This window comes from Chlorocebus sabaeus, chromosome 29 (assembly GCF_047675955.1).
Source record: "Chlorocebus sabaeus isolate Y175 chromosome 29, mChlSab1.0.hap1, whole genome shotgun sequence".
Taxonomy (NCBI): Eukaryota; Metazoa; Chordata; class Mammalia; order Primates; family Cercopithecidae; genus Chlorocebus; species Chlorocebus sabaeus.
The window spans coordinates 21231-43677 of record NC_132932.1 but is presented as its reverse complement, the minus strand read 5'-3'; the positions used below and the strand labels follow the sequence as shown (position 1 = coordinate 43677).

Genomic DNA, 22447 nt, shown 5'->3' with positions numbered 1-22447 from the left:
GTGTGAAGCACCAGGCCTTGAAAGGCCATCTCCACCTGCTTCCTGCACTTCCCACCCACTTCCACCATGACGCCCAGGCTCTGGCTGCTCTCAGGGATCAGGGCCGCCAGGCTCCCCTCACAGGCTCCAACTGGAGTCCTGCCCCCTGGTTTTCAGCAACACTTGGGACTCTCCTGGAAACTCTCGGCTCTGGGCTTTCGTGAACTGAACCATCCAGCTCTTCTCTGGACTCTAAGCAGGGCCTTTTCTGGGTCTTCCAACCCTTCCTCCATTTCCAAATGTGGGCTTTCCTTTGGCCTCCTCTCTCCAGACGTGCATGCCTCACACTCTGGCTACTTGACCTGCACTTCTACCTAAGAGGCTCCCAAATGCTCCCTGCTCCAGATTTTCCCCAAGCCTCCTCCTGTATTTCCAAACTTGCAGCTTGCAGTGGTGTCTCTAAGTATCTCTGAGTCAGGTCCACACTTGCTTCTCCTGATTTCCGGCAAAGCGCAACGGCGACCTCGAGGTGCAGACTCGCAGCTTCATCCGCCTTCCTGTACTCCCTCTTCCCCTCCTGACCCAGGCACCGAATTGCTCAGCTCACTGGCTGCCTTCTCTCCTCCTCCGGCCACGGCGAGTGCCCTGCATGAGCCTGCCCTGTCACCCCCCGGCTCCACGGCATGCTGCACATCAGAGACACGATTCTCTCCGAAATCCACAGTGGTTCCCTAGTATCCCACAGGTAAGGACTTCCACATTCTGGCCCCAATCAAACTTTCTGGCCTCAGATATGCACATGCATATTTTATCTATGCAAAGAGAGTACAGGCCTCACACCTGCTATCATTCCTGGGCTCCTAGCTCCTCTTAAAGGTGCTGTATGAGGTGCCTATGCACTTTCCAAACACTAACTGAATATGCGCTTGGAGAACACTTACTTGATAATTTTGTGGCCTTGTCGGATAACGTGGACAAAGTGAGAACTATGCAGGTGTGTGGATGCTGCCTTGCCCAGACCTCACTTACCCAGACACTCCCAGATGCTCAAGGTGACCAGCCCTATTGGCGCACAGGCAGGCACAGGCTGCACCCCTACAGCTGGGCCCCGCGAGCTGAACTATAATTACGAAGCAGCTGTTTGCTCCTAAATCTGTTTATGCTGGTGCATTTGTTACACATTACTGAAACCAATAAAGTATGACTCCAAAGAGAGAATAATTGTATGAAAACTAAGTTGGATGCCTTTCAAAGACTTAATATAGGGGATTTTTTTTTCATTTTAATCTTTTTAAAATTGCTATCAAATTAGGTATGGGCAAAAAATATATACAATGTTTGAGGAAATAATTTTTAATGGTTTCATATCTAACATACCTTGCTTCTCTTGTGTTGCCTATTCTCTTCTAGAAGAACAAAAACTGTGGCAGGCCTGCGATGGCTGTGGTTGAGGAAAGGGGCCACAGCCACAGCCAGCAGAACCATGCTCAGCAGCAGCCTAGCCCCGTGTGGAAGAGGCGTGAACACTCTCGGGAGAGGTGGATGTGCACTAACGGTTCCCAGCTCTGACCTCTTTGATTAACTGAATGCGGTGATTGGTTTTATCTGAACGTCAGACAAAAGGGTTTCTACGTCCAGGAAAGACTCTAAACACTCTGGACGCTGCTGGGGCAGATGGTGACCGTGACCCAGTGATACCACTCTCCAGTGGGCAGCCAACCCAGTCTCCTAATCATAAAGGACATTCATAGCAACACCACGAAAAAGAAACACTACTGTTCTGACCCAGAAAAGTGAAATTTAAAACATAAAATACACAGGTTCTAACTAAGAGGCAGACAGACCGGGCACGGTGGCTCACGCCTGTAATCCCAACCCCTTGGAAGGCCAAGGCGGGTGGATCACTTGAGGTCACGAGTTTGAGACCAGCCTGGTCAACATGGTGAAACCCCATCTCTACTAAAAATGCAAAAATTACCCGGATGTGGTGGCGGGCACCTGTAATCCCAGCTACTTAGGAGGCTGAAGCAGGAGAATTGCTTGAACCTGGGAGGTGGAGGTTGCAGTGAGCCGAGATCACGCCACCGCACTCTAGCCTGGGCAACTCCTTCTCAAAAAAAATAAAATAAAATAAAATAAAATAAAATAAAATAAAAGGCAGACAAACAAAGGAGATTTCCTCTGATCTTAAAAACAGAAGTATTTAGGCCGGGCACGGTGGCTCAAGCCTGTAATCCCAGCAGTTTGGGAGGCCGAGACGGGCGGATCACGAGGTCAGGAGATCGAGACCATCCTGGCTAACACGGTGAAACCCCGTCTCTACTAAAAAGTACAAAAAACTAGCCGGGCGAGGTGGCGGGCGCCTGTAGTCCCAGCTACTCCGGAGGCTGAGGCAGGAGAATGGCGTAAACCCGGGAGGAGGAGCTTGCGGTGAGCAGAGATCTGGCCACTGCACTCCAGCCTGGGTGACAGAGCCAGACTCCGTCTCAAAAAAAAAAAAAAAAAAAAAAAAAAAAAAAGAACAGAAGTATTTGTTTCACAGTGTGGATAATTGAAGATCTGCATAGAAATCACCTAGGGTCCCGCCCTCCCTCACAACAGACTGGGATAGAGGGAAGGAGGGCAGGAGGTGAGCCCCTTGTCCACGAGAGCCTCCTCCCACCCTATCCCCTTCCTCAGGAGGGCGGCCTGCCCAGTGCAGGCTCCCTTCTCCCCAGGTAAGACCCTGGCGTCTCTACAGGAACACCCACCTCCCTTCCCTGCAATCCACTCCAGCTGCTCACGGCCAGTCAAGGGGGGCGCTCTTCAGAGAGGAGCAAACGGTTTCGAGGACAGCCTGAACTCCAACGTCCCAGGTGTGGCCTGCCAGGAAGCACAGAGGAAGGATGCAGGTCCCGAGAAGGAGGAGGCGCAGGAGGACGATGAGAGAGAAGAGAGAGAGACAAGAGAGGCAAACTGCCCAGCTGGGGGTTGAGCACAGGACCTGGCTGAGGCCTCCTGGGGAGGGGCAGAGGCAAACAGCCTGCTGCTTCTAGGCTGCTCGGGAAGATACAAGCTCGAAGGGGCTGCAAGGCAGGACTCACTGAGGAGCAGTCATGTGGATGCCCCGCCTCTCACATGGCACACACTGACAACATGCAACTCACATGCAACACAACACAACACGCATGTATAATGCGGTTATACAACACTGACAACACACACTGCACACAAACACACACAACCTATACAACACATACCCAATATCTGCGACTCACAACACAATATGCATTTATAACACACTCATACGACACATAACCAATACATGCAACTCACAACACAACATGTGCGTACAACACACTCATACACACATACAGCACACGTAACCTACATACAACACAACACACACGTACAATGCACTCATACAGCACACACAACACACAACTCACATACAACATGCACATGCAACACACTCATATGCAGGGGCCCTTGAAAACAGTATGCTAAGAATAGATAGGGCTCAAGGACAGTATCTCCAATTGAACTTTTAATGAACTCCCATAGGCGCCAAGAAGGTGGACAAATAAGGAAGAGCATAGAGACAAGGAACTAAGCAGAAGGTTACATCTGGGTAAAGAAAGTTTGTTTTGCATTGTGTTCTTTCTGCTGACGTGGGGTTTATGGAGTATAAATAAAGTGAGGCGGAGGCTCTGAGCGTGGAAGCCATGTATTCTTGTCCTGTGTTGTCTTGTGTGTACATTCTTTTGTTTAGGAAACACGCGGACTCCAACACTCATACAACACACAACACTCATACAACACACAACACACATAACTCACAACACAACATGCACACACAACACTCATACAACATACATACAATACACGCAACTCACAACATACACATACAACACACTCAAACAGCTCACGTACAACACATGCAACTCACGTTCAACACAACATGCACGTACAACACACACAACACATGCAACTCAACACAACATTCACGTACAACACATTCATACAACACAACACTCATACAACGTACACACAATACATGCAACTCACAACACAACATATACATACAATACACTCATACAACACATGCAACTCACGCACAACACAGCATGCACGTACAACACACTCATACAACATATAACACATACAACATACACACAACACACGCAACTCAACACAAATACATGTACAATTCACTCACAACACACAACACTCATGCAACACACAACACATGCAACCCATAAACACATGTACAACACACTCATACAACACACAACACTCATACATCACACACAATACATGCAACTCATATACGACATACACATACACACATACAACACACAACACTCATACAACGTACAAAGCATGCAACTCACAAATACATGCACAACACACTCATACAACACACAACACTCAAACATACAATAAGTGCAACTCAACACAATATGCACATACAACACATACAACCCATGCAACTCACATACAACACAACACACTCATACAACACATTCATACAACACACACTATACATATTCTAAGTATGAAATAGAAAACAGCACACACACAGTTTCTAAATTTGATGAAAACTTTTTTCAAGAAAGTCGTCCAACATCCAAACTGGTACCATGTCCTCATTTTCAGTTGCTGTTCAGATTCAAGCATTTTTATCATCTACTCTATGAATTACAATAATACAGCATAAACCCATTTTTCATTTTACACCCACTTTGGTGTGGGGTGCTCCAAAACAGGGGCCAGGAGCCTCAGAGTCGTCCCTCGGAACAAAACACAACCGACACTCAGAGGCCAGAAAGGGAACTCGGGGGGTGACATACACTCTCTCATCTGCAGAGCTCTGCTTCAAATACTTTACATGTAACCAGGGCTGGAACGGGTTGGTGAGGGTACAGACATGGCAAACTGAGAAGAAACTGGCAGGTGGAGAAAGATCAGTCAAAATCCAAGGAAAAATGCTGAACATTTTCCACAAATAGTTCACACAACAGATGATACTCAGGCTACTGAAAGTTTATTGAGAGAGGTCTTGCTCCAAAGAAAAAGTTCTCTCCCAAAGTTATCAAAGATTCAGAGCAGGCACCTGCACCCAACACACCATCTTCCGAGGGCCTATGAGTCAAAAAGAAGGTAAGACAGTAGTAAGGGTACAGGGGGAGGAGAGCGGGAGGGGACCGAGAACTCGGAACCAAGAGATGGGCGGACACTGAATGCCTGACTCCAAGGTTATCACTTCAGAAAACAAGTCTGTTGAAGTCCGTAGTAACAGTGTTAGTACTTTCCCTGAACCTGCACTCAACACTGGAGAACCTCCCTGTATTATGAAGACGATCTGAAAAATAACATTAATTCACAATGTAGAGTGATGATTCAGCCACAGAAAATAAAATTGATATAATCCACTACAAGTCACACTATGTCTTTCTTTAAGACTGGTTTATGATGCAGAAAAGAGGCAGTTTGAGATCTAAAATACTTAAACTGGCAAACACCTTGTTTCCCTGAATTCTCACAACCGTGGCACCAGCTAGAGTAAGACAGAGTGGTTTTCAGAGCTTCCAGAACAGCAGAACAGATCAATCATAAATATGCAAAAGTGATCTGAAGACAGAATGAATTAATATTCCACGTTTCAGCTTAAACTAGTCATGTGATTTCCAATAAGTGGGAAACATTCACACCAATTTTTATAAGAAAGTTCAATGTGAACACATAGTACAGAACATTGCCTTTGTTTTGCAATTTATTTATTTAATATGACAATTTCATTTGTATTTAGTTATTCTTGATGTTGAATGCTCATCTTTATTAATGATGAGCTACCCATTTTCTGACTGAGGAAACAGAAAGTTGTCACTGCCTAACAGCAATACTCAAAACAGCCTGTATGAAAGGGGAAGGTATATCTGTGCGCACACAGATGCATACACATGCATACACGTACCTATACATGTACACACACGTTTACATATGTGCATACACATACACACATACACGTGTATGCACGTGCACACGTGCATGCACATGTACACGTGTGTGCATGAGCGCACATGCATGCACACATACGCACATACATGCATACATACGCATATGCACAGACACGTACACTCATATACACACGTACACATGCACACACATACATGCATATGCACGTGCACATGGACACGTGGACACGCACATACACACGCATACACACATGCACACACCTGCATGCGTACATGCATACGTAAGTATCATCTCAGGTACATGGATTCAAAATTCTGATGCAAACAAGAATAATTACAAAAGAGGGTAGGGTGTCAACAAGTGAGAATTGAGATGAAAGTTCTGATATGTTCCAGAGACAATACGGGAGGTCGTCACATCACATAAATATCTTACCCATTTTAAACGTGACAATTCCTGCCAACATCGGCCTGGATTAAGATGATTTCATTGACATAAGGAACAGAAAATATAATATTTATTCTAATGAGATTCTGTAATCATTACATTATTTTCACAATTATAAGTAATCACTAAATAACTTCCTCCCAAGGGTCTAAAAATAAAAATAATATAACAAAAGAAAGTCACAGTCCTGACAGCTTTATCATGCAAATCACAACTGTGAAAATCAAGCATGTTTTTGAGACTATGCCCTCCTCAAATATCCTTCATGGAATTTTGTACTAGTAATGGCTGGTAATTAATTGTTATACCAGCTGGAAAGTATATCATTTGGGGTATGTGAAGTAAACATGTAAAGAGAAATGACCACACACACCTGAAACCAGACCTCATTTCACAACCGTTTCCTACTTTCGATTTGCTTAGTTTACTTCATGAGGTACCTCGAGGAGAGAAAGCAGAGCTGGGATCTGCCCCGAGGCTGCTTCGGGAAGAGCTGGGTGGGCACCAAGACCCTCAGACCGAGGGCTGAGCTGCGTGGCTATGACCCCATCACTGCAGCTCCCCAAGCGTGTGTCCCTGTGTGTCACGCAAAACCCTGCCACACAGGTGACACACGCCACATGCCTGACACAGGCTCAGCACACAGGGAGCGATCAGTAAGTGGTGACTAGAGAGAAGCGACGGCCTTCAGCGTGGATGGAGAAAACAGGCCACAGACTCACAGAGGAAACGCCACAGATCCACAGACGGAGAAAACACCACAGACGCACGGACGGAGGAAACACCACAGACGCACGGAGGGAAGAAAAGCCACAGACACACGGAGGGAGGAAAAGTGCCACAGACGCAGGGACGAAAGAAACGCCACTGACGCACGGACAGAAGAAACATCACAGATGCATGGACGGAGGAAACGTGCCACAGAGGCACACACGGAGAAAACAGGCCACAGATGCATGGACGGAGGAAACAGGGCAGAGACGCCCACACACCAGTGTGGAACGTCGGACAGGAACGTCCCGGCCATGCACTGTCCACTCCCCCTAGAGACTTCCCACCCCCAGAGCACTCAGGATGGCTGTGGAGCTCCTGCCATGCACCCCAGAGGCGAAGCTGGGGAGCAAGAGATGAGCAGGTTCACGTCCATCAAATGCAGCTGCAATCCCTGTAATAACTGGAGGTCACTATTAAACAGAAGGGCACTTCACTTGGAATAAAAACACTCTGCATAAAAGAACTAAAGATTGGCTGGAGACAGCTTAGAAACCGTCACCATTATTCTTGTTAGTGACAGCGAAGCTTCAAGAGTGGTCATTTTTCCTGTAGAAATCCCACAGAGGTGATTCCTGGAACTCATTTAGAATATTTCTTTCCCAGAAACCACACAACCAAGAACTTAATGTGCCGTCTCTTGACCAGAAAGATTCAGATTTCTGATGGAACTAAATCCTGTCCAGCCTCCTGATTCTAGAAGATGCTATACAGAAAAGCTAACTCAAAGGGGTCTCATTTCTTTTGTCGTCCATGACACATATAAAAAAAATTTTAAATATACAAAAAATGTAGGAATTGTACAGTGAATACCCATGTGTCTACCCCCTGGATCACAGATTAGATTTAAATGTAAAGTTCTAAAGTTCCCAGCTAAGGAAATGTGCAGTGTAAGCCTCTACCTGGTTAGAACCAAGGGGAATGGAATGAGCTTTCCCCAGCCTTGCTGCTCAGCTGGGAGGGGCTGCCACAGCTCAGCCACCCCACCCCAGAGCACCCAGGATGGCTGTGGAGTTCCTGCCACCCACCCCAGGTATGAGGCTGGATCCCCAATCACGGTGTTAAGAATGAGCCAGCCTTTAGAGGCCATGTGGTCTATACTTGAATAGAAAATGTTCCAGGAAACTAAAGATTCCAATGTGTGTGCTGAATTCCTAACCATTTGAAACCCAGGCTCCTCATCTATACACGAAAAACAACGCTCTCTCCTGGGAAAGCATTTCAGAAGGACGAAAAAGGATCCACATGAGAGCAGCTGAAAACTACAAGGCATCATGCAATTATAAGCCTTTTTCTATATCTTTGTTTCAAGGAATGTCAGCATTCTAAATATTGCAGTTCATCCCACATCACCTTTCAGGAGCAAATCATAACGATCAAAACTATCAGCAGAATCACTACCAGCTCATTCGCCACGTGCTTCTTCTTCCTGCACGACAATTTCTACAGAACGATGGGACCATCCAAGAATGGCTCCCTGCCATCATGTGCCCATTCTCCTTCCCCAGGGAGCTATTCCTGTACTCATGGGGCATGGGAAACCTGTATAACGCCACCAGAAAGTCCTTGTTTGACTTACACACTTCCCAGAAGGGCTGATTTTATCCAGAATCCTAACAGTGTCAAACACTAAACCTAAGAAATCATCAAGAAACCAAGGAAATGTAAGGCCATGTCCTGCCCCGGGTGCATGGTTACTAGGGGAGAAATAGAAAATGAGACATGAAAGGAAACTTTTAAGATATTCAGACCATCACTGGATGATTCCAGGAACCCATTACAGATCATTGCTCTTCCTAATAACAGGAAAGAAATTCTAAAATCCCAACAGGCATGGTGAGTCCCTCACTTGCATGAAGTCAAAATAATAATCCATCACTCTCTTCAAAAGGACAACAGAAAAACTCTACTTCCTCTTCATATTAATTTGTGTACAAGCAACTTAAGTGAGAAAATCTTAATGTCTGGACTGTGATATCAATAGCAAAATAATCCCAAGATTCCCAATTAAAAGATACAGACGGGTTGAATGAATTTAAAAGAAGAAAAACCGACTATATGCTGCCTACAAAAAACTCAGTTCAGCTGCAAAGACACACATAGACTAAACGTGAAGGGATGGAAAAACACATTCCACATTAATGGAAATTAAAAGTGAGCAAGAGTAGCCATATTTATTTCAGATCAATCACAATTTAAGTCAAAAACTGTAAAAAGGAGACAAAAAGGTAATTATATAATAAAGAGATCAAAATAGCAAAAGGATATAACAATTACGAGTATATGTGCACCCAACAACAAAGCACTCAGATATATAAAGCAAATATTAGTAGATCTAAATAGAGAGAGAGGTCGGGCGTGGCGCCTCACGCCTATAATCCCAGCATTTTGGGAGGGATGTGGGGGCAGGTGGATCACCTGAGGTCAGGAGTTTAAGACCAGCCTGGCCAACATGGTGAAACCCTGTCTCTACTAATACAAAAAATTAGCCCAGCATGGTGGCATATGCCTGTAATCCCAGCTACTTGGGAGGCTGAGGCAGGAGAATCACTTGAACTCAGGAGGTGGAGTTTGCAATGAGTTGAGATTGCACCTCTGCACTCCAGCCTAGGCAACAACAGCAAAACTCTGTCTCAAATAAATTTATATATACATATATATATATACATACACACATATATATGTGTGTGTGTGTATATATATATAGAGAGAGAGACAGAGAGAGACAGGGAGATACCAACACAACAATAGTAGGAGCTTCAAAATCCCACTGTCAGCACTGGAGGTCATCTAGACAAAAAATAACAACAAAACATCAAATTTAAAGTCCAGTGTAGACCAAAGGAACCTAACAGACATTTACAGAACATTTCATCCAACAGATACAAAATGCACATTCTTCTCCTCAGCACATGAAACATTCTCTAGAATCCACCACATGCTAGGCTACAAAAGAATTCTCAATACATTTTTTCTAAAATTGAAATAACATCTAGGATATTCTCAGACTCTAACAGAATAAAGCTATAAATCAACAACAAGGAACAGACACTTCTCAAAAGAAGACATTTATGCAAAGAGACATGAAAAAATGCTCATAATATAGAAGGAGACCACCACTTCTCCTGCTGTCTTTCCCAGCTTTTCCCCATCTCCCTTTTTCCCTAGTTTATAAGACAGGAGAAGGGGGAGAAAACAAAAAGTTGGAAGGAAACAGAAGTAAGATAAATAGCTAGATGACCTTGGCACCACCACCTGGCCCTGGTGGTTAAAATAATAATAATAATATTAACCCCTGACCAAAACTACTAGTGTTATCTGTAAATTCCAGACATTGTTTGAGAAAGCACTGTAAAACGTTTTGTTCTGTTAGCTGATGCATGTAGCCTTCCATCATGTTTTGTCTGCGGCTAGTCCTGCTACAATAATCACTCGCCATCAGAGAAATGCAAATCAAAACCACAATGAGATACCATCTCACACCAGTTAGAATGGCGATCATTAAAAAGTCAGGAAACAAGTGCTGGAGAGGATGTGGAGAAATAGGAACACTTTTACACTATTGGTGGGACTGTAAACTAGTTCAACCATTGTGGAAGACAGTGTGGTCATTCCTCAAGGATCTAGTACTAGAAATACCATTTGACTCAGCCATCCCAATACTGGGGATATACCCAAAAGATTATAAATCATGCTGCTATAAAGACACATGCACACGTATGTTTATTGCGGCACTATTCACAACAGCAAAGACTTGGAACTAACCCAAATGTCCATCAATGACAGACTGGATTAAGAAAATGTGGCACATATACACCATGGTATACTATGCAGCCATAAAAAAGGATGAGTTCACGTCCTTTGTAGGGACATGGATGCAGCTGGAAACCATCATTCTCAGCAAACTATCGCAAGGACAGAAAACTAAACACCACAAGTTCTCACTCATAGGTGGGAAATGAACAGTGAGATCACTTGGACACAGGAAAGGAAACATCACACACCGGGGCCTGTTGTGGGGAGGGAGGAGGCGCGAGGAGGGAGGGATAGCATTAGGAGATATACCTAACGTAAATGATGAGTTAATGGGTGCAGCATACCAACTTGGCACGTGAATACATATGTAATAAACCTGCACATTGTGCACATGTACCCTAGAACACAAAGTTTAATTTTAAAAAAAAATCAACAACAAGGAGAACTTTCAAAACTGTATAAATACATAGAAATTAAACAATATACCCTTGAATAGCCAATGGGTCAATGAAGAAATGAAGAAGGAAATTTAAAAATTTCTTGAAATAAATGAAAACAGAAACACAACATATCAAAGTTTATGGTATACAGCGAAAGCAATATTAAGAGGAAAGTTTATAACAATGAACTCCTACATTTAAAAAACAGATTTAAAATAAACAACCTAACAAGGAACTGCAATGAGCTAGAAGAGCAAGAACAAATCAAATCCAAAAGTGGTAGAAGAAATAACAAAGATCAAAGAGGAACTAAATAAACTTGAAACTAACAAATATAAAAATGAAGAAAAAAATGTTGGTTTTTTGAAAAGATAAATAAAATAGACAAACCATTAGCTACACTAAGCAAACAAAAAGAAATCCCAAAGAAATAAAATTAGAAACAGAAAAGGAGAATGATAGTTGATACCGCAGAAATACAAGGGATCATTACAGACTATTTTGAACAACTGTATGTCAACAGATTGGAAAATCTAGAAGAAATGGATAAATTCCCGGACACGTACAACCTACCAAGATGGAACCAAGAAGAAACGGAAATCCTGAAGAGACCAATAATGAGTAACATGTATGACTAAGTAATAATAAAAAGTCTCCCAACAAAGAAAACCCCAGAACTAGGTGACTTCACAGCTGAATTCTACACATTTTTATTTCAATTCTTCTCAAACTATTCCAAAAGTAATGAAGAGGAAGGAATTCTGCTAAGTTCATTCTTCAAGACCAGCATTACCCTGATACCAAAATAAGACAAGGACACAATAAAAAGAGAAAACTATAGGTCAATATCCCTGATGAACACAGATGCAAAAATCCTCAACAAAATACTAACAAACTGAATCCAACAGCAAATCAAAAAGATTATACACCATGATCAAGTGGGATTTATCCCAGGATGCAAGGATTGCTCAACAAACACAAATCAATAATCATGCTACATCACATCAACAGAATTAAGGACAAAAACCATAATATCATTTCGATAGATACAGAAAAAGCATTTGATAGAATTCAACGCTGCTTCCTGATAGAAAGTCTCAACAAACGAGGCACTGAAGGAAACATACCTCAACACAATAAAGGCCATATGTGACAAACCCACAGCTAACATAATGGGGAATGGGGAAACACTAAGAGCTTTTTCTCTGAGATCTGTAAAAGACAAGGACGCCCACTTGTGCCACTCCTATTCAACACAGCACTGAATGTCCTAGTCAAGAGCAGTCAGGCAAGAGAAAGAAATCAAGGGCACCCAAAGTGGAAAGGAGGCACTCTAATTGTCTGTTTTCAGACAATGTGCTCTTATATATTTAAAAAAAAAAAGACTCCAGCAAAAATCTCTTTGAACTGATAAACAAATTCAGTAAAGTTACAGAATACAAAATCAACATATAAAAATCAGTAGCATTTCTATAGACCAACAACGAGCCAGTGAAAAAAGAAATCAAGAAAGCAATCCCATTTAACTACAAAAATATAAAATAAAAATAAAAATACCTCAGAAGAAATCTAATCAAGAAGGTTAAAGATCTCTATGAGGAAAACGATATTCTACCCTCTGAAGGTAGAACAGTGGCTTCTAGAGACAGGAAAGGGCGACGGGAAGGCAGAAAGGGAGAGGTTGGCTAATGAATACAAAATTACATCTAGATAGTAAAAATAAGGGTTAGTGTGCTATAGCCTTGTAGGGTGACTATAGTTTACAATTTATTGTATATTTTCAAGCAGCTAGAAGAGAGGATTTTAAAATATTCCCAGCATTAAGAAATTACAAATGTTTGAGATGACGGACATGCTAATTACCCTGAGTTGCTAATTACACACGAAAAATATGTATTGAAATATCACACTGTATCCCACGGATATGTACTACAATGTGTCCATTAAAAATAATAATTGTTAAAAACCCAAGGGTCATTTCTCATTTGTCCTATGTCAGTGTTGTGGCCCATTGATGGAGACCTAGCCATTTGCAAGTAAGACTATAGTCACTTGAGCTGAAAGCAAATGAATCGTCACAAAAATTACCACTGGCACCAAGTCTTCTTTCCAGAATTTCCTGCCCACAGCACTGTCAGAGTCACTGTGGGCAGGAAAGACACACTAGCACTCAAGTTTCAACCCCAGTACAGTTGATGCTTTTATTTCTCTGGTTTGGAATAGGTGTGTGTTCATAATTTACGTTTACTCCAACTGTCCCCTTGCTTAAATAGCTTCTTAAGGATAACTTCCTCTTACTAAATTCCAACAGCTTCTGAGCATCCATTATATTCTCCAAAGTAAATAAAAAGAGAAAATGTGTTGAAAGCCTGATAATGTTCACTTAAGAATCCAGCATGATGTACAGCTTGAAATGGCTACTCCACCTTGTTCCTTTACATGACTTTTAAAGTAGCCCCAGTTATTATACATAATTGAAGTCATAATTTCTGCAATACCATTAGGTCCACGAACGGTGGGGCCAGGGGACTTCAAAGTCTGTCTCCGATTTTTTTTTTTTTTTAAAAAGGAAAGCTCATGAGAGTAGGTAATGAAAATAAATATTCACACAACTCGGAACAGGGGATGGTGAAACATAAAGCTCCAGCCTGGCACAGGTGTCCAGCCAGTGAGGGTGGGGACACAGACTCATACGGTCCCCACAATCCCTCAGAAGTGCCACAGACAGGTGGGTGGCCTGAGACAGAGCCAGGCTCCGAATTCCGGGAGCTGTCTGGCTCATGTGCACCCCATGTGGTCCACAGTGCATGAGGATACCCAACATCACCAGTCCCGGTGCAGAACACAAGAATGCCCCATGGCATGAGCCCCCGCTGCACAGCATAGCCCGAAGGTGCCAGCTCAGACTCCTACACACGCTGGTCACCAAGGCACTGCCCTCCAGGAAGGAGGACCCCAGAGGTCGTGGCAGGGTGAGGTTCTGCTCTTCATCATCCCCGAGCAGAGGGGAAAGTCCAAGCAGACATTTGGGGAGCCTCTACACGTGGTTCTGGGACTCTGAGTGGAGGTTCAAAGATGTCCCCAGGTACGCCAGACTCAAACCTAAAAGAGACCCATTCTTCCAGATATGCCCAGACTGGAACCTATATAGGCCATCCTTCCTAGCTTTTCTCTGGAAAAGCAGGCTTAAAATAGTATCGACTAAAAGGGGCCACCAGGAAGACAGAAGTACTATCTTTAAAAAAAGAATTTTTTTTTTTTTTTTAAAAAGAGGCACTGAGGCTCTGACCCATCTGAGCACAGAGTACATGCTCGGCAGCATCTGTCAGAGCAGAGCAAGTACACATATGCTCTCCATGACCTGTGCTCCCAGCACCCATGCTCCCCACACCCATGCGTCACACGCCCGTGCTCCCCACACCTGTGCACCGGGCATCCGTGCTCCCCACACCCGTTCTCCCCGCACCCGTCCTCTCCATGCCCATGCTCCCTACACCTATCTGTGCTCCCCATGCCTATGCTCCCTGCATCCGTGCTTCACGCACTGTGCTCCCTGCACCCATGTCTGCTCCTCGAGCTCTCTTCCACTGATTTCCTCTGTACATCCCTCTTGATAGTCACTGTCACCTCGAATCACCTGGCTAAATGGAGGTAAAGAAAAAGTCTAGAGTAGCACATTGGAGGACAGAGTGGAAGTGGCTATTTACCAACAGGGCTATGAGATGAGCGCATCTGATCCCCATTAATCCTGACGGTCAGTTGATTAGCCCTGTTCAACAGCTGGGGACACTGAGGTGTGGAAGGGCGGGCTTGCTTACCCCAGATGATGCTGACAGTGTGGGCCCAGCCCAGTCCCACAGCCACCAGGAGGAGGCTCCTCACTGGGCAGGTGCGGAGGTGCAGCCCAGAGAACGCTTGGGACCCTGGCACAGACTCCTCAGGAAGGAAACAGAGAAAGGCCCACAGAGACTCAAGCAGCACAGAAGAAGGTCACCCACAAGTTAAAAATAGATGTTTGTGCTTTACCGTCCCAGAGTGCTAAAAATCCAACCCACTCACACGCACAGCCTGACGTGAGCCTGGCCTCCTGCAGCACTGGGCTAAGCGAGAGACGTACCTGCCCCTCTCCCGACAATAGCAGACTCGGCAGCTATTCTTCAATGTACTTGACACCCTTCCGTGAGGATTAAGCAACACTCTGTCGACACTGGCTAAGTTTAATCCCGACACAGCCAACCATCTAGATCTGCAGTGAAAAAACAACTTACTTTGGATGATTCTGCCACTGAAAAAGACCCTGAATCTCCCAGCAAAGTTTAGTGACACGACTTACCTTTCTGTTTTCACTTCAGGTACACTGGCCCACATGATCTAATTTACCTGCTGATAATGCCTTGGAAAGACCACCAGGGGGCCCCACACCATTTTCAGCTTTAGAGGATGTGAATTTCCCTTTGATGAGAAAAGTGATGGGGAAAGAAAACAAGGATCCAAAACAGATGCCTGTGTGTTTCCTGGGAGTGATAAAGTCAGGAACTGCCTCTCTGTGTCAGGCGAGGGAGTAACAGAGACAATGGCACCAACTCCTGAGACAGAGGACCTGATGCATGGTGCAGCCACCGCCTGTGGCCAAGGAAATTCCAGGGAATGTAGACCCCAGTTGCATGGTACAGCCACCATGTGCGACCACAGAAATTCCAGGAATGTAGACCCTCAGTCACATGGTACAGCCACTATCTGCAGCCACAGAAATTCCAGAGAACGCAGACCCTCAGACACATGGTACAGCCACTATCTATGGCCATGGAAATTCCAAGGAATGCAGACCCTCAGTCACATGGTACAGCCACCATATATGGCCATGGAAATTCCAAGGAATGCATACCCCAGTCGCATGGTGCAGCCACAGCCTGCAGCCACAGAAATTCTGGAGAACGCAGACCCCAGTCGCATGGTACAGCCACCACCTATGGCCATGGAAATTCCAGGGAACAGAGACCCTCATTCCCATGGTACAGCCACCACCTATGGCCACGGAAATTCAGGGGAACGCAGACCCTCAGTCACATGGTACAGCTACCACCTGTGATCACAGAAATCCTGGGGAACACAGACTCCAGTCGCATGGCGCAGCTACCATCTGTGGTCACAGAAATCCTGGGGAACACAGACTCCAGTCGCATGGTGCAGCCACCACCGGCAGTCACGGAAATTCCAGGGAATGCAGACCCCAGTCACATGGTACAGCCACCGTCTATGGCCACGGAAATTCCAGGGAACATAGACACCAGTCGCATGGTGTGGCCACCACCTGTGGCCATGAAATTCTGGGGAATGCAGGCCCCAGTCTCTAAAGTATGAACTTCACTGCAGTGAATGTGGAAGAGTTTCTTTCTGGGCAGAGCTCAGTATCCAGAAGGGAAGTCGGCCCTAGGAATGCCTTCCTCCTCTTCAGAGCTCAGGGCCTAGGGCTGACACCCTTGGGAGGGGTCCTTGTTCAGCAATTGTGCCTGTGGAGGGTCCCCCAACACTCACCGTGCACCTCCTAGGAGCGGAGGCTACAACAGGGAGCCAGAGACCAAGCTCTGCTCAGACAACAGTGAGCTGATGGCCTTCCACTCTAAGTTCAACAGGGACCCAGGGACCAAGCTCTGCTCAGACAACAGTGAGTTGATGGCCTTCCACTCAAAGTTCAACAGGGACCCAGGGACCAAGCTCTGCTCAGACAACAGTGAGCAGATGGCCTTCCACTCTAAGTTCAACAGGGACCCAGGGACAAAGTTCTGCTGAGACAACAGTGAACTGATGGCCTTCCACTCTAAGTTCCAGCTGCATGGAATGTGTATTCCATGAATGCCTGTTAAATGAATGATTCATATAAGGTCATCTGTGCTGACCTTTGCTGGTCTGCTGACTGTAAGCTTCAGAGCATAGGCCTCATTCCTGGAGCAGCCAGCTCTTCCCAGAGCGACGGCCGCTGGAGGGCAAAGCCCAGAGCTTCTGTCCTGCAGCAACGCACTCAGGACCCTGCGCTGGGCACGCTGGGGGCCTCTCCAGCAGAAGATCCCCAGCCCTGACCTTGCAATACCAGTGAACCCCAGGGGAGTCCCAAGTGCTCAAAATCAAGTAAATGTCCATTGTGATTTAACATATCAATTTTAGAAGAAAGGGCATATTGCCACCTTCCTCCTCAAACTAGGGACTATAAATCGATCCATCACCCTAACTGAGACTCTGCCTTAAATTCTGCTAAAACTACCATCCAAACACTGAAATTTACATTAGTGTTAAGGGAAAAAAAAAAATTAAACCAAACACCTGTAAGAAACAGTCAAGTGACCTGTGATACATCAACCCAAAGATTAAACATGAAAATAATGAAGTAGCAAGATATTAAAAGAATATAAACTCTATGTACATCATGGCCCAAGGTTCTAAAATTACACAGAGACAAAGACTGGAATGGAAGGGGGATATGTTTACAGATACATTTTTTAATTTTTAATTTTTAATATTACTTCTCTAATGTATGATTTGACTAACCAGATAATTCAGCAAAAAATAAAAAAATCAATTATGCCTATAGATAAATATGTAAAGAATCCTTCTCTTTGATGCCAATGGAATTAGTTTGGGTCTGACCCACAGTCTTCAATCTTTTAATTAAGACACAAAAACCATCTTTCAAGCTGTTAGAAAAAAAAAAAAGAAAAAGATTGAAAACCAGGAGCCCAGAAGAAAAGGACTCGCTATGTATCACAGCGTCTCTCCACGCCTCTCCACCCTGGACAGTGCTCCCTCTTTCTCCATTTCATACCTACTGCACAAAACACTTAGCAAAGAACTATCTCAATTCATGAGTCACACAGCACAAAGGGCCAGTGTCGCTGCCAAACATACCCTGCAGCCCCAAAACGAAGAGGTAACTGGTTCCTTCCTTCCTCAGTGAAGGAAGAATGAGAGGCTGCTGGTTGTAATTTTAAATCTCACACCTCAATGTCTTAGCACTTTCCTGCTTTGTTGGTTTCCAGGGCTTATTAAAATTAACCACCCCCCACCCCCCGCGGATACTGAAGAAAGAAAGCAGGACGGTTGTGCAGGCTTCCAAGAGGCAGAGCCTTCCTTCCATGGCCACCTCTGTCTGTCTACCCACAGCAGCAGGGTTTACCAATTAGTCTCCCTTAAAGAGCAGTTTATGCTCATCGCGAACAAATGGATGCAATTGCTTCTTTTGAGATGCAGCAAGTTTTGGGCCCTCAGCAAAAAAAAAAAAAAAGAAAGAAAGAAAGAAAGAAAGAAAGAGAAAAAACAGGGCAGTGGCACAACAGTCATAACCTCTGCGTGGCACACACACAGAAGGAAAATTAAAGCCCTGGAGGCGGAGGCGTTCAGAAAGGGAAGGTGGAAGCAGGAAGGACGCCCACGGGATAGAGTGGTCAGATACAGACCACCTCACCAAAGGGCGCCTTAGATGTTCCAGAGGACAAAATGCCCCTCTTTCCAGGGTAAACACCCATTTGCCAAACTCAGCCAGTGACGGCAAGCAGGAGTTTGCTTTTTTTTTAAGGCGTCTGAGAAATGATGAGAAGAGCAAGAAAAGAGCTTAATAATGGGACTGACAGGGCCCTGGGCTGGTGACTCAGCTGATGTGCACAGCATCAAAACCCAGTTCAGGACAGCACTACAACTCACCCCAGCAATCACTGCTTTAAAAATCAGTTATAAAAAAAGACGACCCATTTGAAAGCAGCCAGAGGAGGAAGACAGAGAGTGTCTCACAGAATCCAACCGCTTGTAGCCTCGGAACCATAACAAGAATATGAAACTAGCGGGTCCAGTGTGAGGCAGAACAGAGACGCCGTCAGGGCTCTCAGGAGGCTGAGCAGGAAGTGCATGGCTCAGGCCCTGCAACGCCCTAAGGGCGCCTGGAGCAGCCCACAGGCCTGTGTCCTTCGTGTGGGTTCACCTTCCTAGTTTCCTGGGTAAATTCAATGTACAGCATTTATTCGCCAAGAAAAGAACATTCAAATCAAACTACTGTCATAACTCTGAGGGGCTCTTAACACTCCAGTCCACACGTTCAAAAGCCCACAAATATCAGTGCTGCCACTGTGCAGGTAACAATGTTTTGGATGCATCATGCATGTAACCAGTAACGATGTTTTCATGTTTTCCGTAGCCATCTCATTCAGGATACTAAAATGATCTGTGACGACTTGATACTTAGTTATCTGTGATTTTCAGATAGATTTAACAAGGCTACCTGGCCAAGAAGGCCTCACCCTCCTGAACCCGGGCACCGGTGCCCTTACGTGCACCCGGGGCCTGGGGAGCGAGTCTCCACCACCTCCCGCTCTTCAATGTTAAATGTCCTCCCGGCGCGCCCGCGTCGTGGGCCCAGGCTCGGCCCCCACTGGAGAGCCCTTTCCACATTACAGGACAGGGGAAGCCCAGAGCCCGCGCTGCAGCGCCGCTGACGTCCCAGAGTCCCCGCTTCCTGGTCCTTCCCGTCCGCGGAGGCTGGCGGGGAGGGCCTGGGACCCATTTTAGTTTTCGGTTTTGTCACGAACCGGAAGGCGACAGCACATGCGAGCGCAGGAAACCCTTTTTTAAAATCTTCCAGCGGAAACGCGAGGGGCTGCCGGACCGCCTCGGAGACGCTAGGCGGGAACCCAGAGCACCCCGGCCATTTCCTGCTTTGCAGCAGCCGGGACCCTGCCCACGCCGCGCGGGGCCCGAGGCGACAGGAGGCCCGCGGGCATCCGGCCGTTTCTTCCTCGACATGCTGGGGGGTGGCGTGGGGCGGAGTTGGGGGGCGGGGGCAACTTAAGAAGTGATCGCGCTGTACCCAGGATTCGGAGGGGAAGCCCGGCCCCATCCTATAGCTCAGAGGCAGAACGACCCCGGAAGGTGCTCCAGGCGACCCCCTCTACCAGGCTCAATTTAAAACATAAACCGGAGAGGGTGGAAAGCTCACTATTTTCCGGATGGAGGTTCCTACCGCCATGTCCCTTCCTCCTCCGCCCCACCCGGCAAGGACCCCGGGGTTGCCTTGCCGGCTCCCGCCGCCCCGCAGGTACCCCTGCCGCTCCCGGGCACGGGCTTCTCCCCAGTTCTTCCCATCGCTTCCCCACCTTTCCCCGGGTCCTCCCATCGCTTCCCCCTCTTCTGCCCCGTTCCCCCATCCCCTTCGCCCTGTTCTCCCCTTCTCCCTCTTCTCTCCTTCTCCGTCCGTCCCTCCCTCGCCGCCCGGAGCGGGGCGCGCACCTTGAGCATGTCCCCCGCTGGTCAGCACGCCGATGGCCTTGCCGGACCCGGAGAGGTGCTCCAGGAACTTCCGCAAGGAGCCCTTGGGGGCCCGGGAGTCGTCCGCGTCCAAGGCGAGGAGGCCGAGGGCAGTAGCTAGTCCGGTTGCGCAGCAGGAAATGGAGACGCTGCGGGCGCGCGCCCGACTCGGAAACGCTGCCCCGCCCGCGCCCCCGCCCGGCCCTAGCGCCAAAGGGCCTTGACGGGCGGGGCCCAAGCGCACAGGAGGGGCTGCGGGGGTGGGGGGGCGGCTAGGGGCAGGGGCAGGGAAAGGGGCAGAGAAAGGGGCAGGGGCTGGCCGGGGGCGGGTGTGGGCAGGAGGACCTACGCGGGGGTCGTCGTAGGTGGCTGCCGCGCCAGCGGTGGGTGAAGTCGCGGAGGCGGGGGTAGCACCACAAGTGGGCGGGGTCCCTGCGGGTGGGGCCGCGTTGCTGGTGCGCTAGCCTCGCGGGTGGGTTGGAAGACTCTGGTTGGGGCCTTTAGAGATGCCCGGAGCGCCACAGGTGGGGGCAGGGGCAGCGACCGGGGGAGGGGAGACCGCAGGGGGGCGGGGTCACATCGTTCGCTGGGCGGGCCAAGGCAGGGCGGAATAGAACGCCGGGAGCATCTCCGGGTGGGGGGGCAAGGGAGACCGTGAGTGGGCGCGAACGCAGGGGCCGGTGGAAACCCCGCACTTGCGGGGAGCGCCGATGGCGGGGCGGGGTGGAATTGGGGCGCGGAGACCCCACCTGGACGCGGAGGCTCGCGGTAGGCCCGGTAGATCCGGCTGTTGTCAGCACCGAGCCCGGCCGTGCGCACAGCTTCTTGCTGGCGGCAGGATTCCTCCTGGGGCTGCGCTAGGAGCCTCTGCGCGAGGCTTCCTCGATCCCCGCCCCCAAGTTTTCTCTGCAGCCTGAGGTCGGGAAGGACGCCCGGAGAGTGGATCCTCCAGGTGGTGGGAAAAGCTGAGCGCGGCGAGCTTAGCTATGACGAAGCTGCGATTTCCCGGGTCCACGGGGTCTGTGGCGCTCCTGGGCCCCCAGCCCGTCCCGTGGGGAGAAGAATCCTTGGGGTGGGGGAGAGTGTCGGGGCGCTACCCTCAGAGACGCCTGGGCGCGCGAAAGTCAGAGTGGGACAGGAGGAGGCGCAACGGGACTGACCTGGCGCGGAGGCGGGACGACCCTTCCTCCCTACGTACACTGTGCTGACCTCGGCTGACTTCACTGACCAACTCCACGTGCTGAAATACGCACATCCAAAGCACTGTGCCAGTTGCCCATCCACAGCTTAACAGCCTGGTGCCAGTTACCTGCGATGGGAGAGGGAGCAGCCCCCACAAAAGCACGGGTTTATGGGATCCCGGTTCCTTCAGTGCTCACCCCACGAAGAAGGGCTCCCAAACGGCCCCACTCGAGGGCTTTCCGGAGGATGGTCCTGCGCAGTGGGTGTTTGTTGAACAGATAGGAAACAACAAAAGAGACTAAGAAGAGGTTTGTTCTATGAACCCGGGAAAGTGAAGCAATCGCAAAGGAGAGTCTCACCAAAGGGCAATCCTGGGGAAAAGATGGAGAGGCATGGATTTTTCTTGGATGTGTGCCTCATCCTGGGCCTCATCCCGCTGAGCATCAAATATTCATTGCAAAAGAGGAAAAAAAAAATATGCTGCGGATAGTGCTGGATAGTCTAATTGCTCCCTTGGCCAGAATTAACGGCGAAATTCCTAACCCCTTGTGGTCCTCTGAATCACCTGTCCTATGCACACCCCCATTAAACCACTGAAGTCCAGTTTCTGGGAACTCAGCCAGGAAATG

At 47.3% G+C, this 22447-nt stretch overlaps 1 protein-coding gene across 1 annotated transcript in view; it reads right to left on the bottom strand.

Annotated features, from left to right (window-relative positions):
* The window catches only part of LOC140710637 (uncharacterized), a gene marked incomplete at its 5' end in the record, with an annotated part of 54642 nt that extends 33093 nt beyond the window's left edge, over positions 1-21549 (bottom strand). Inside the window, 2 exons of the mRNA XM_073012896.1 lie at positions 20619-21096; positions 21381-21549. Coding sequence (XP_072868997.1) covers positions 20619-21096; positions 21381-21549 — 647 coding nt within the window. The remainder of the gene's footprint in view (positions 1-20618; positions 21097-21380) is intronic.
* Between the last annotated feature and the right edge of the window lie 898 nt (positions 21550-22447).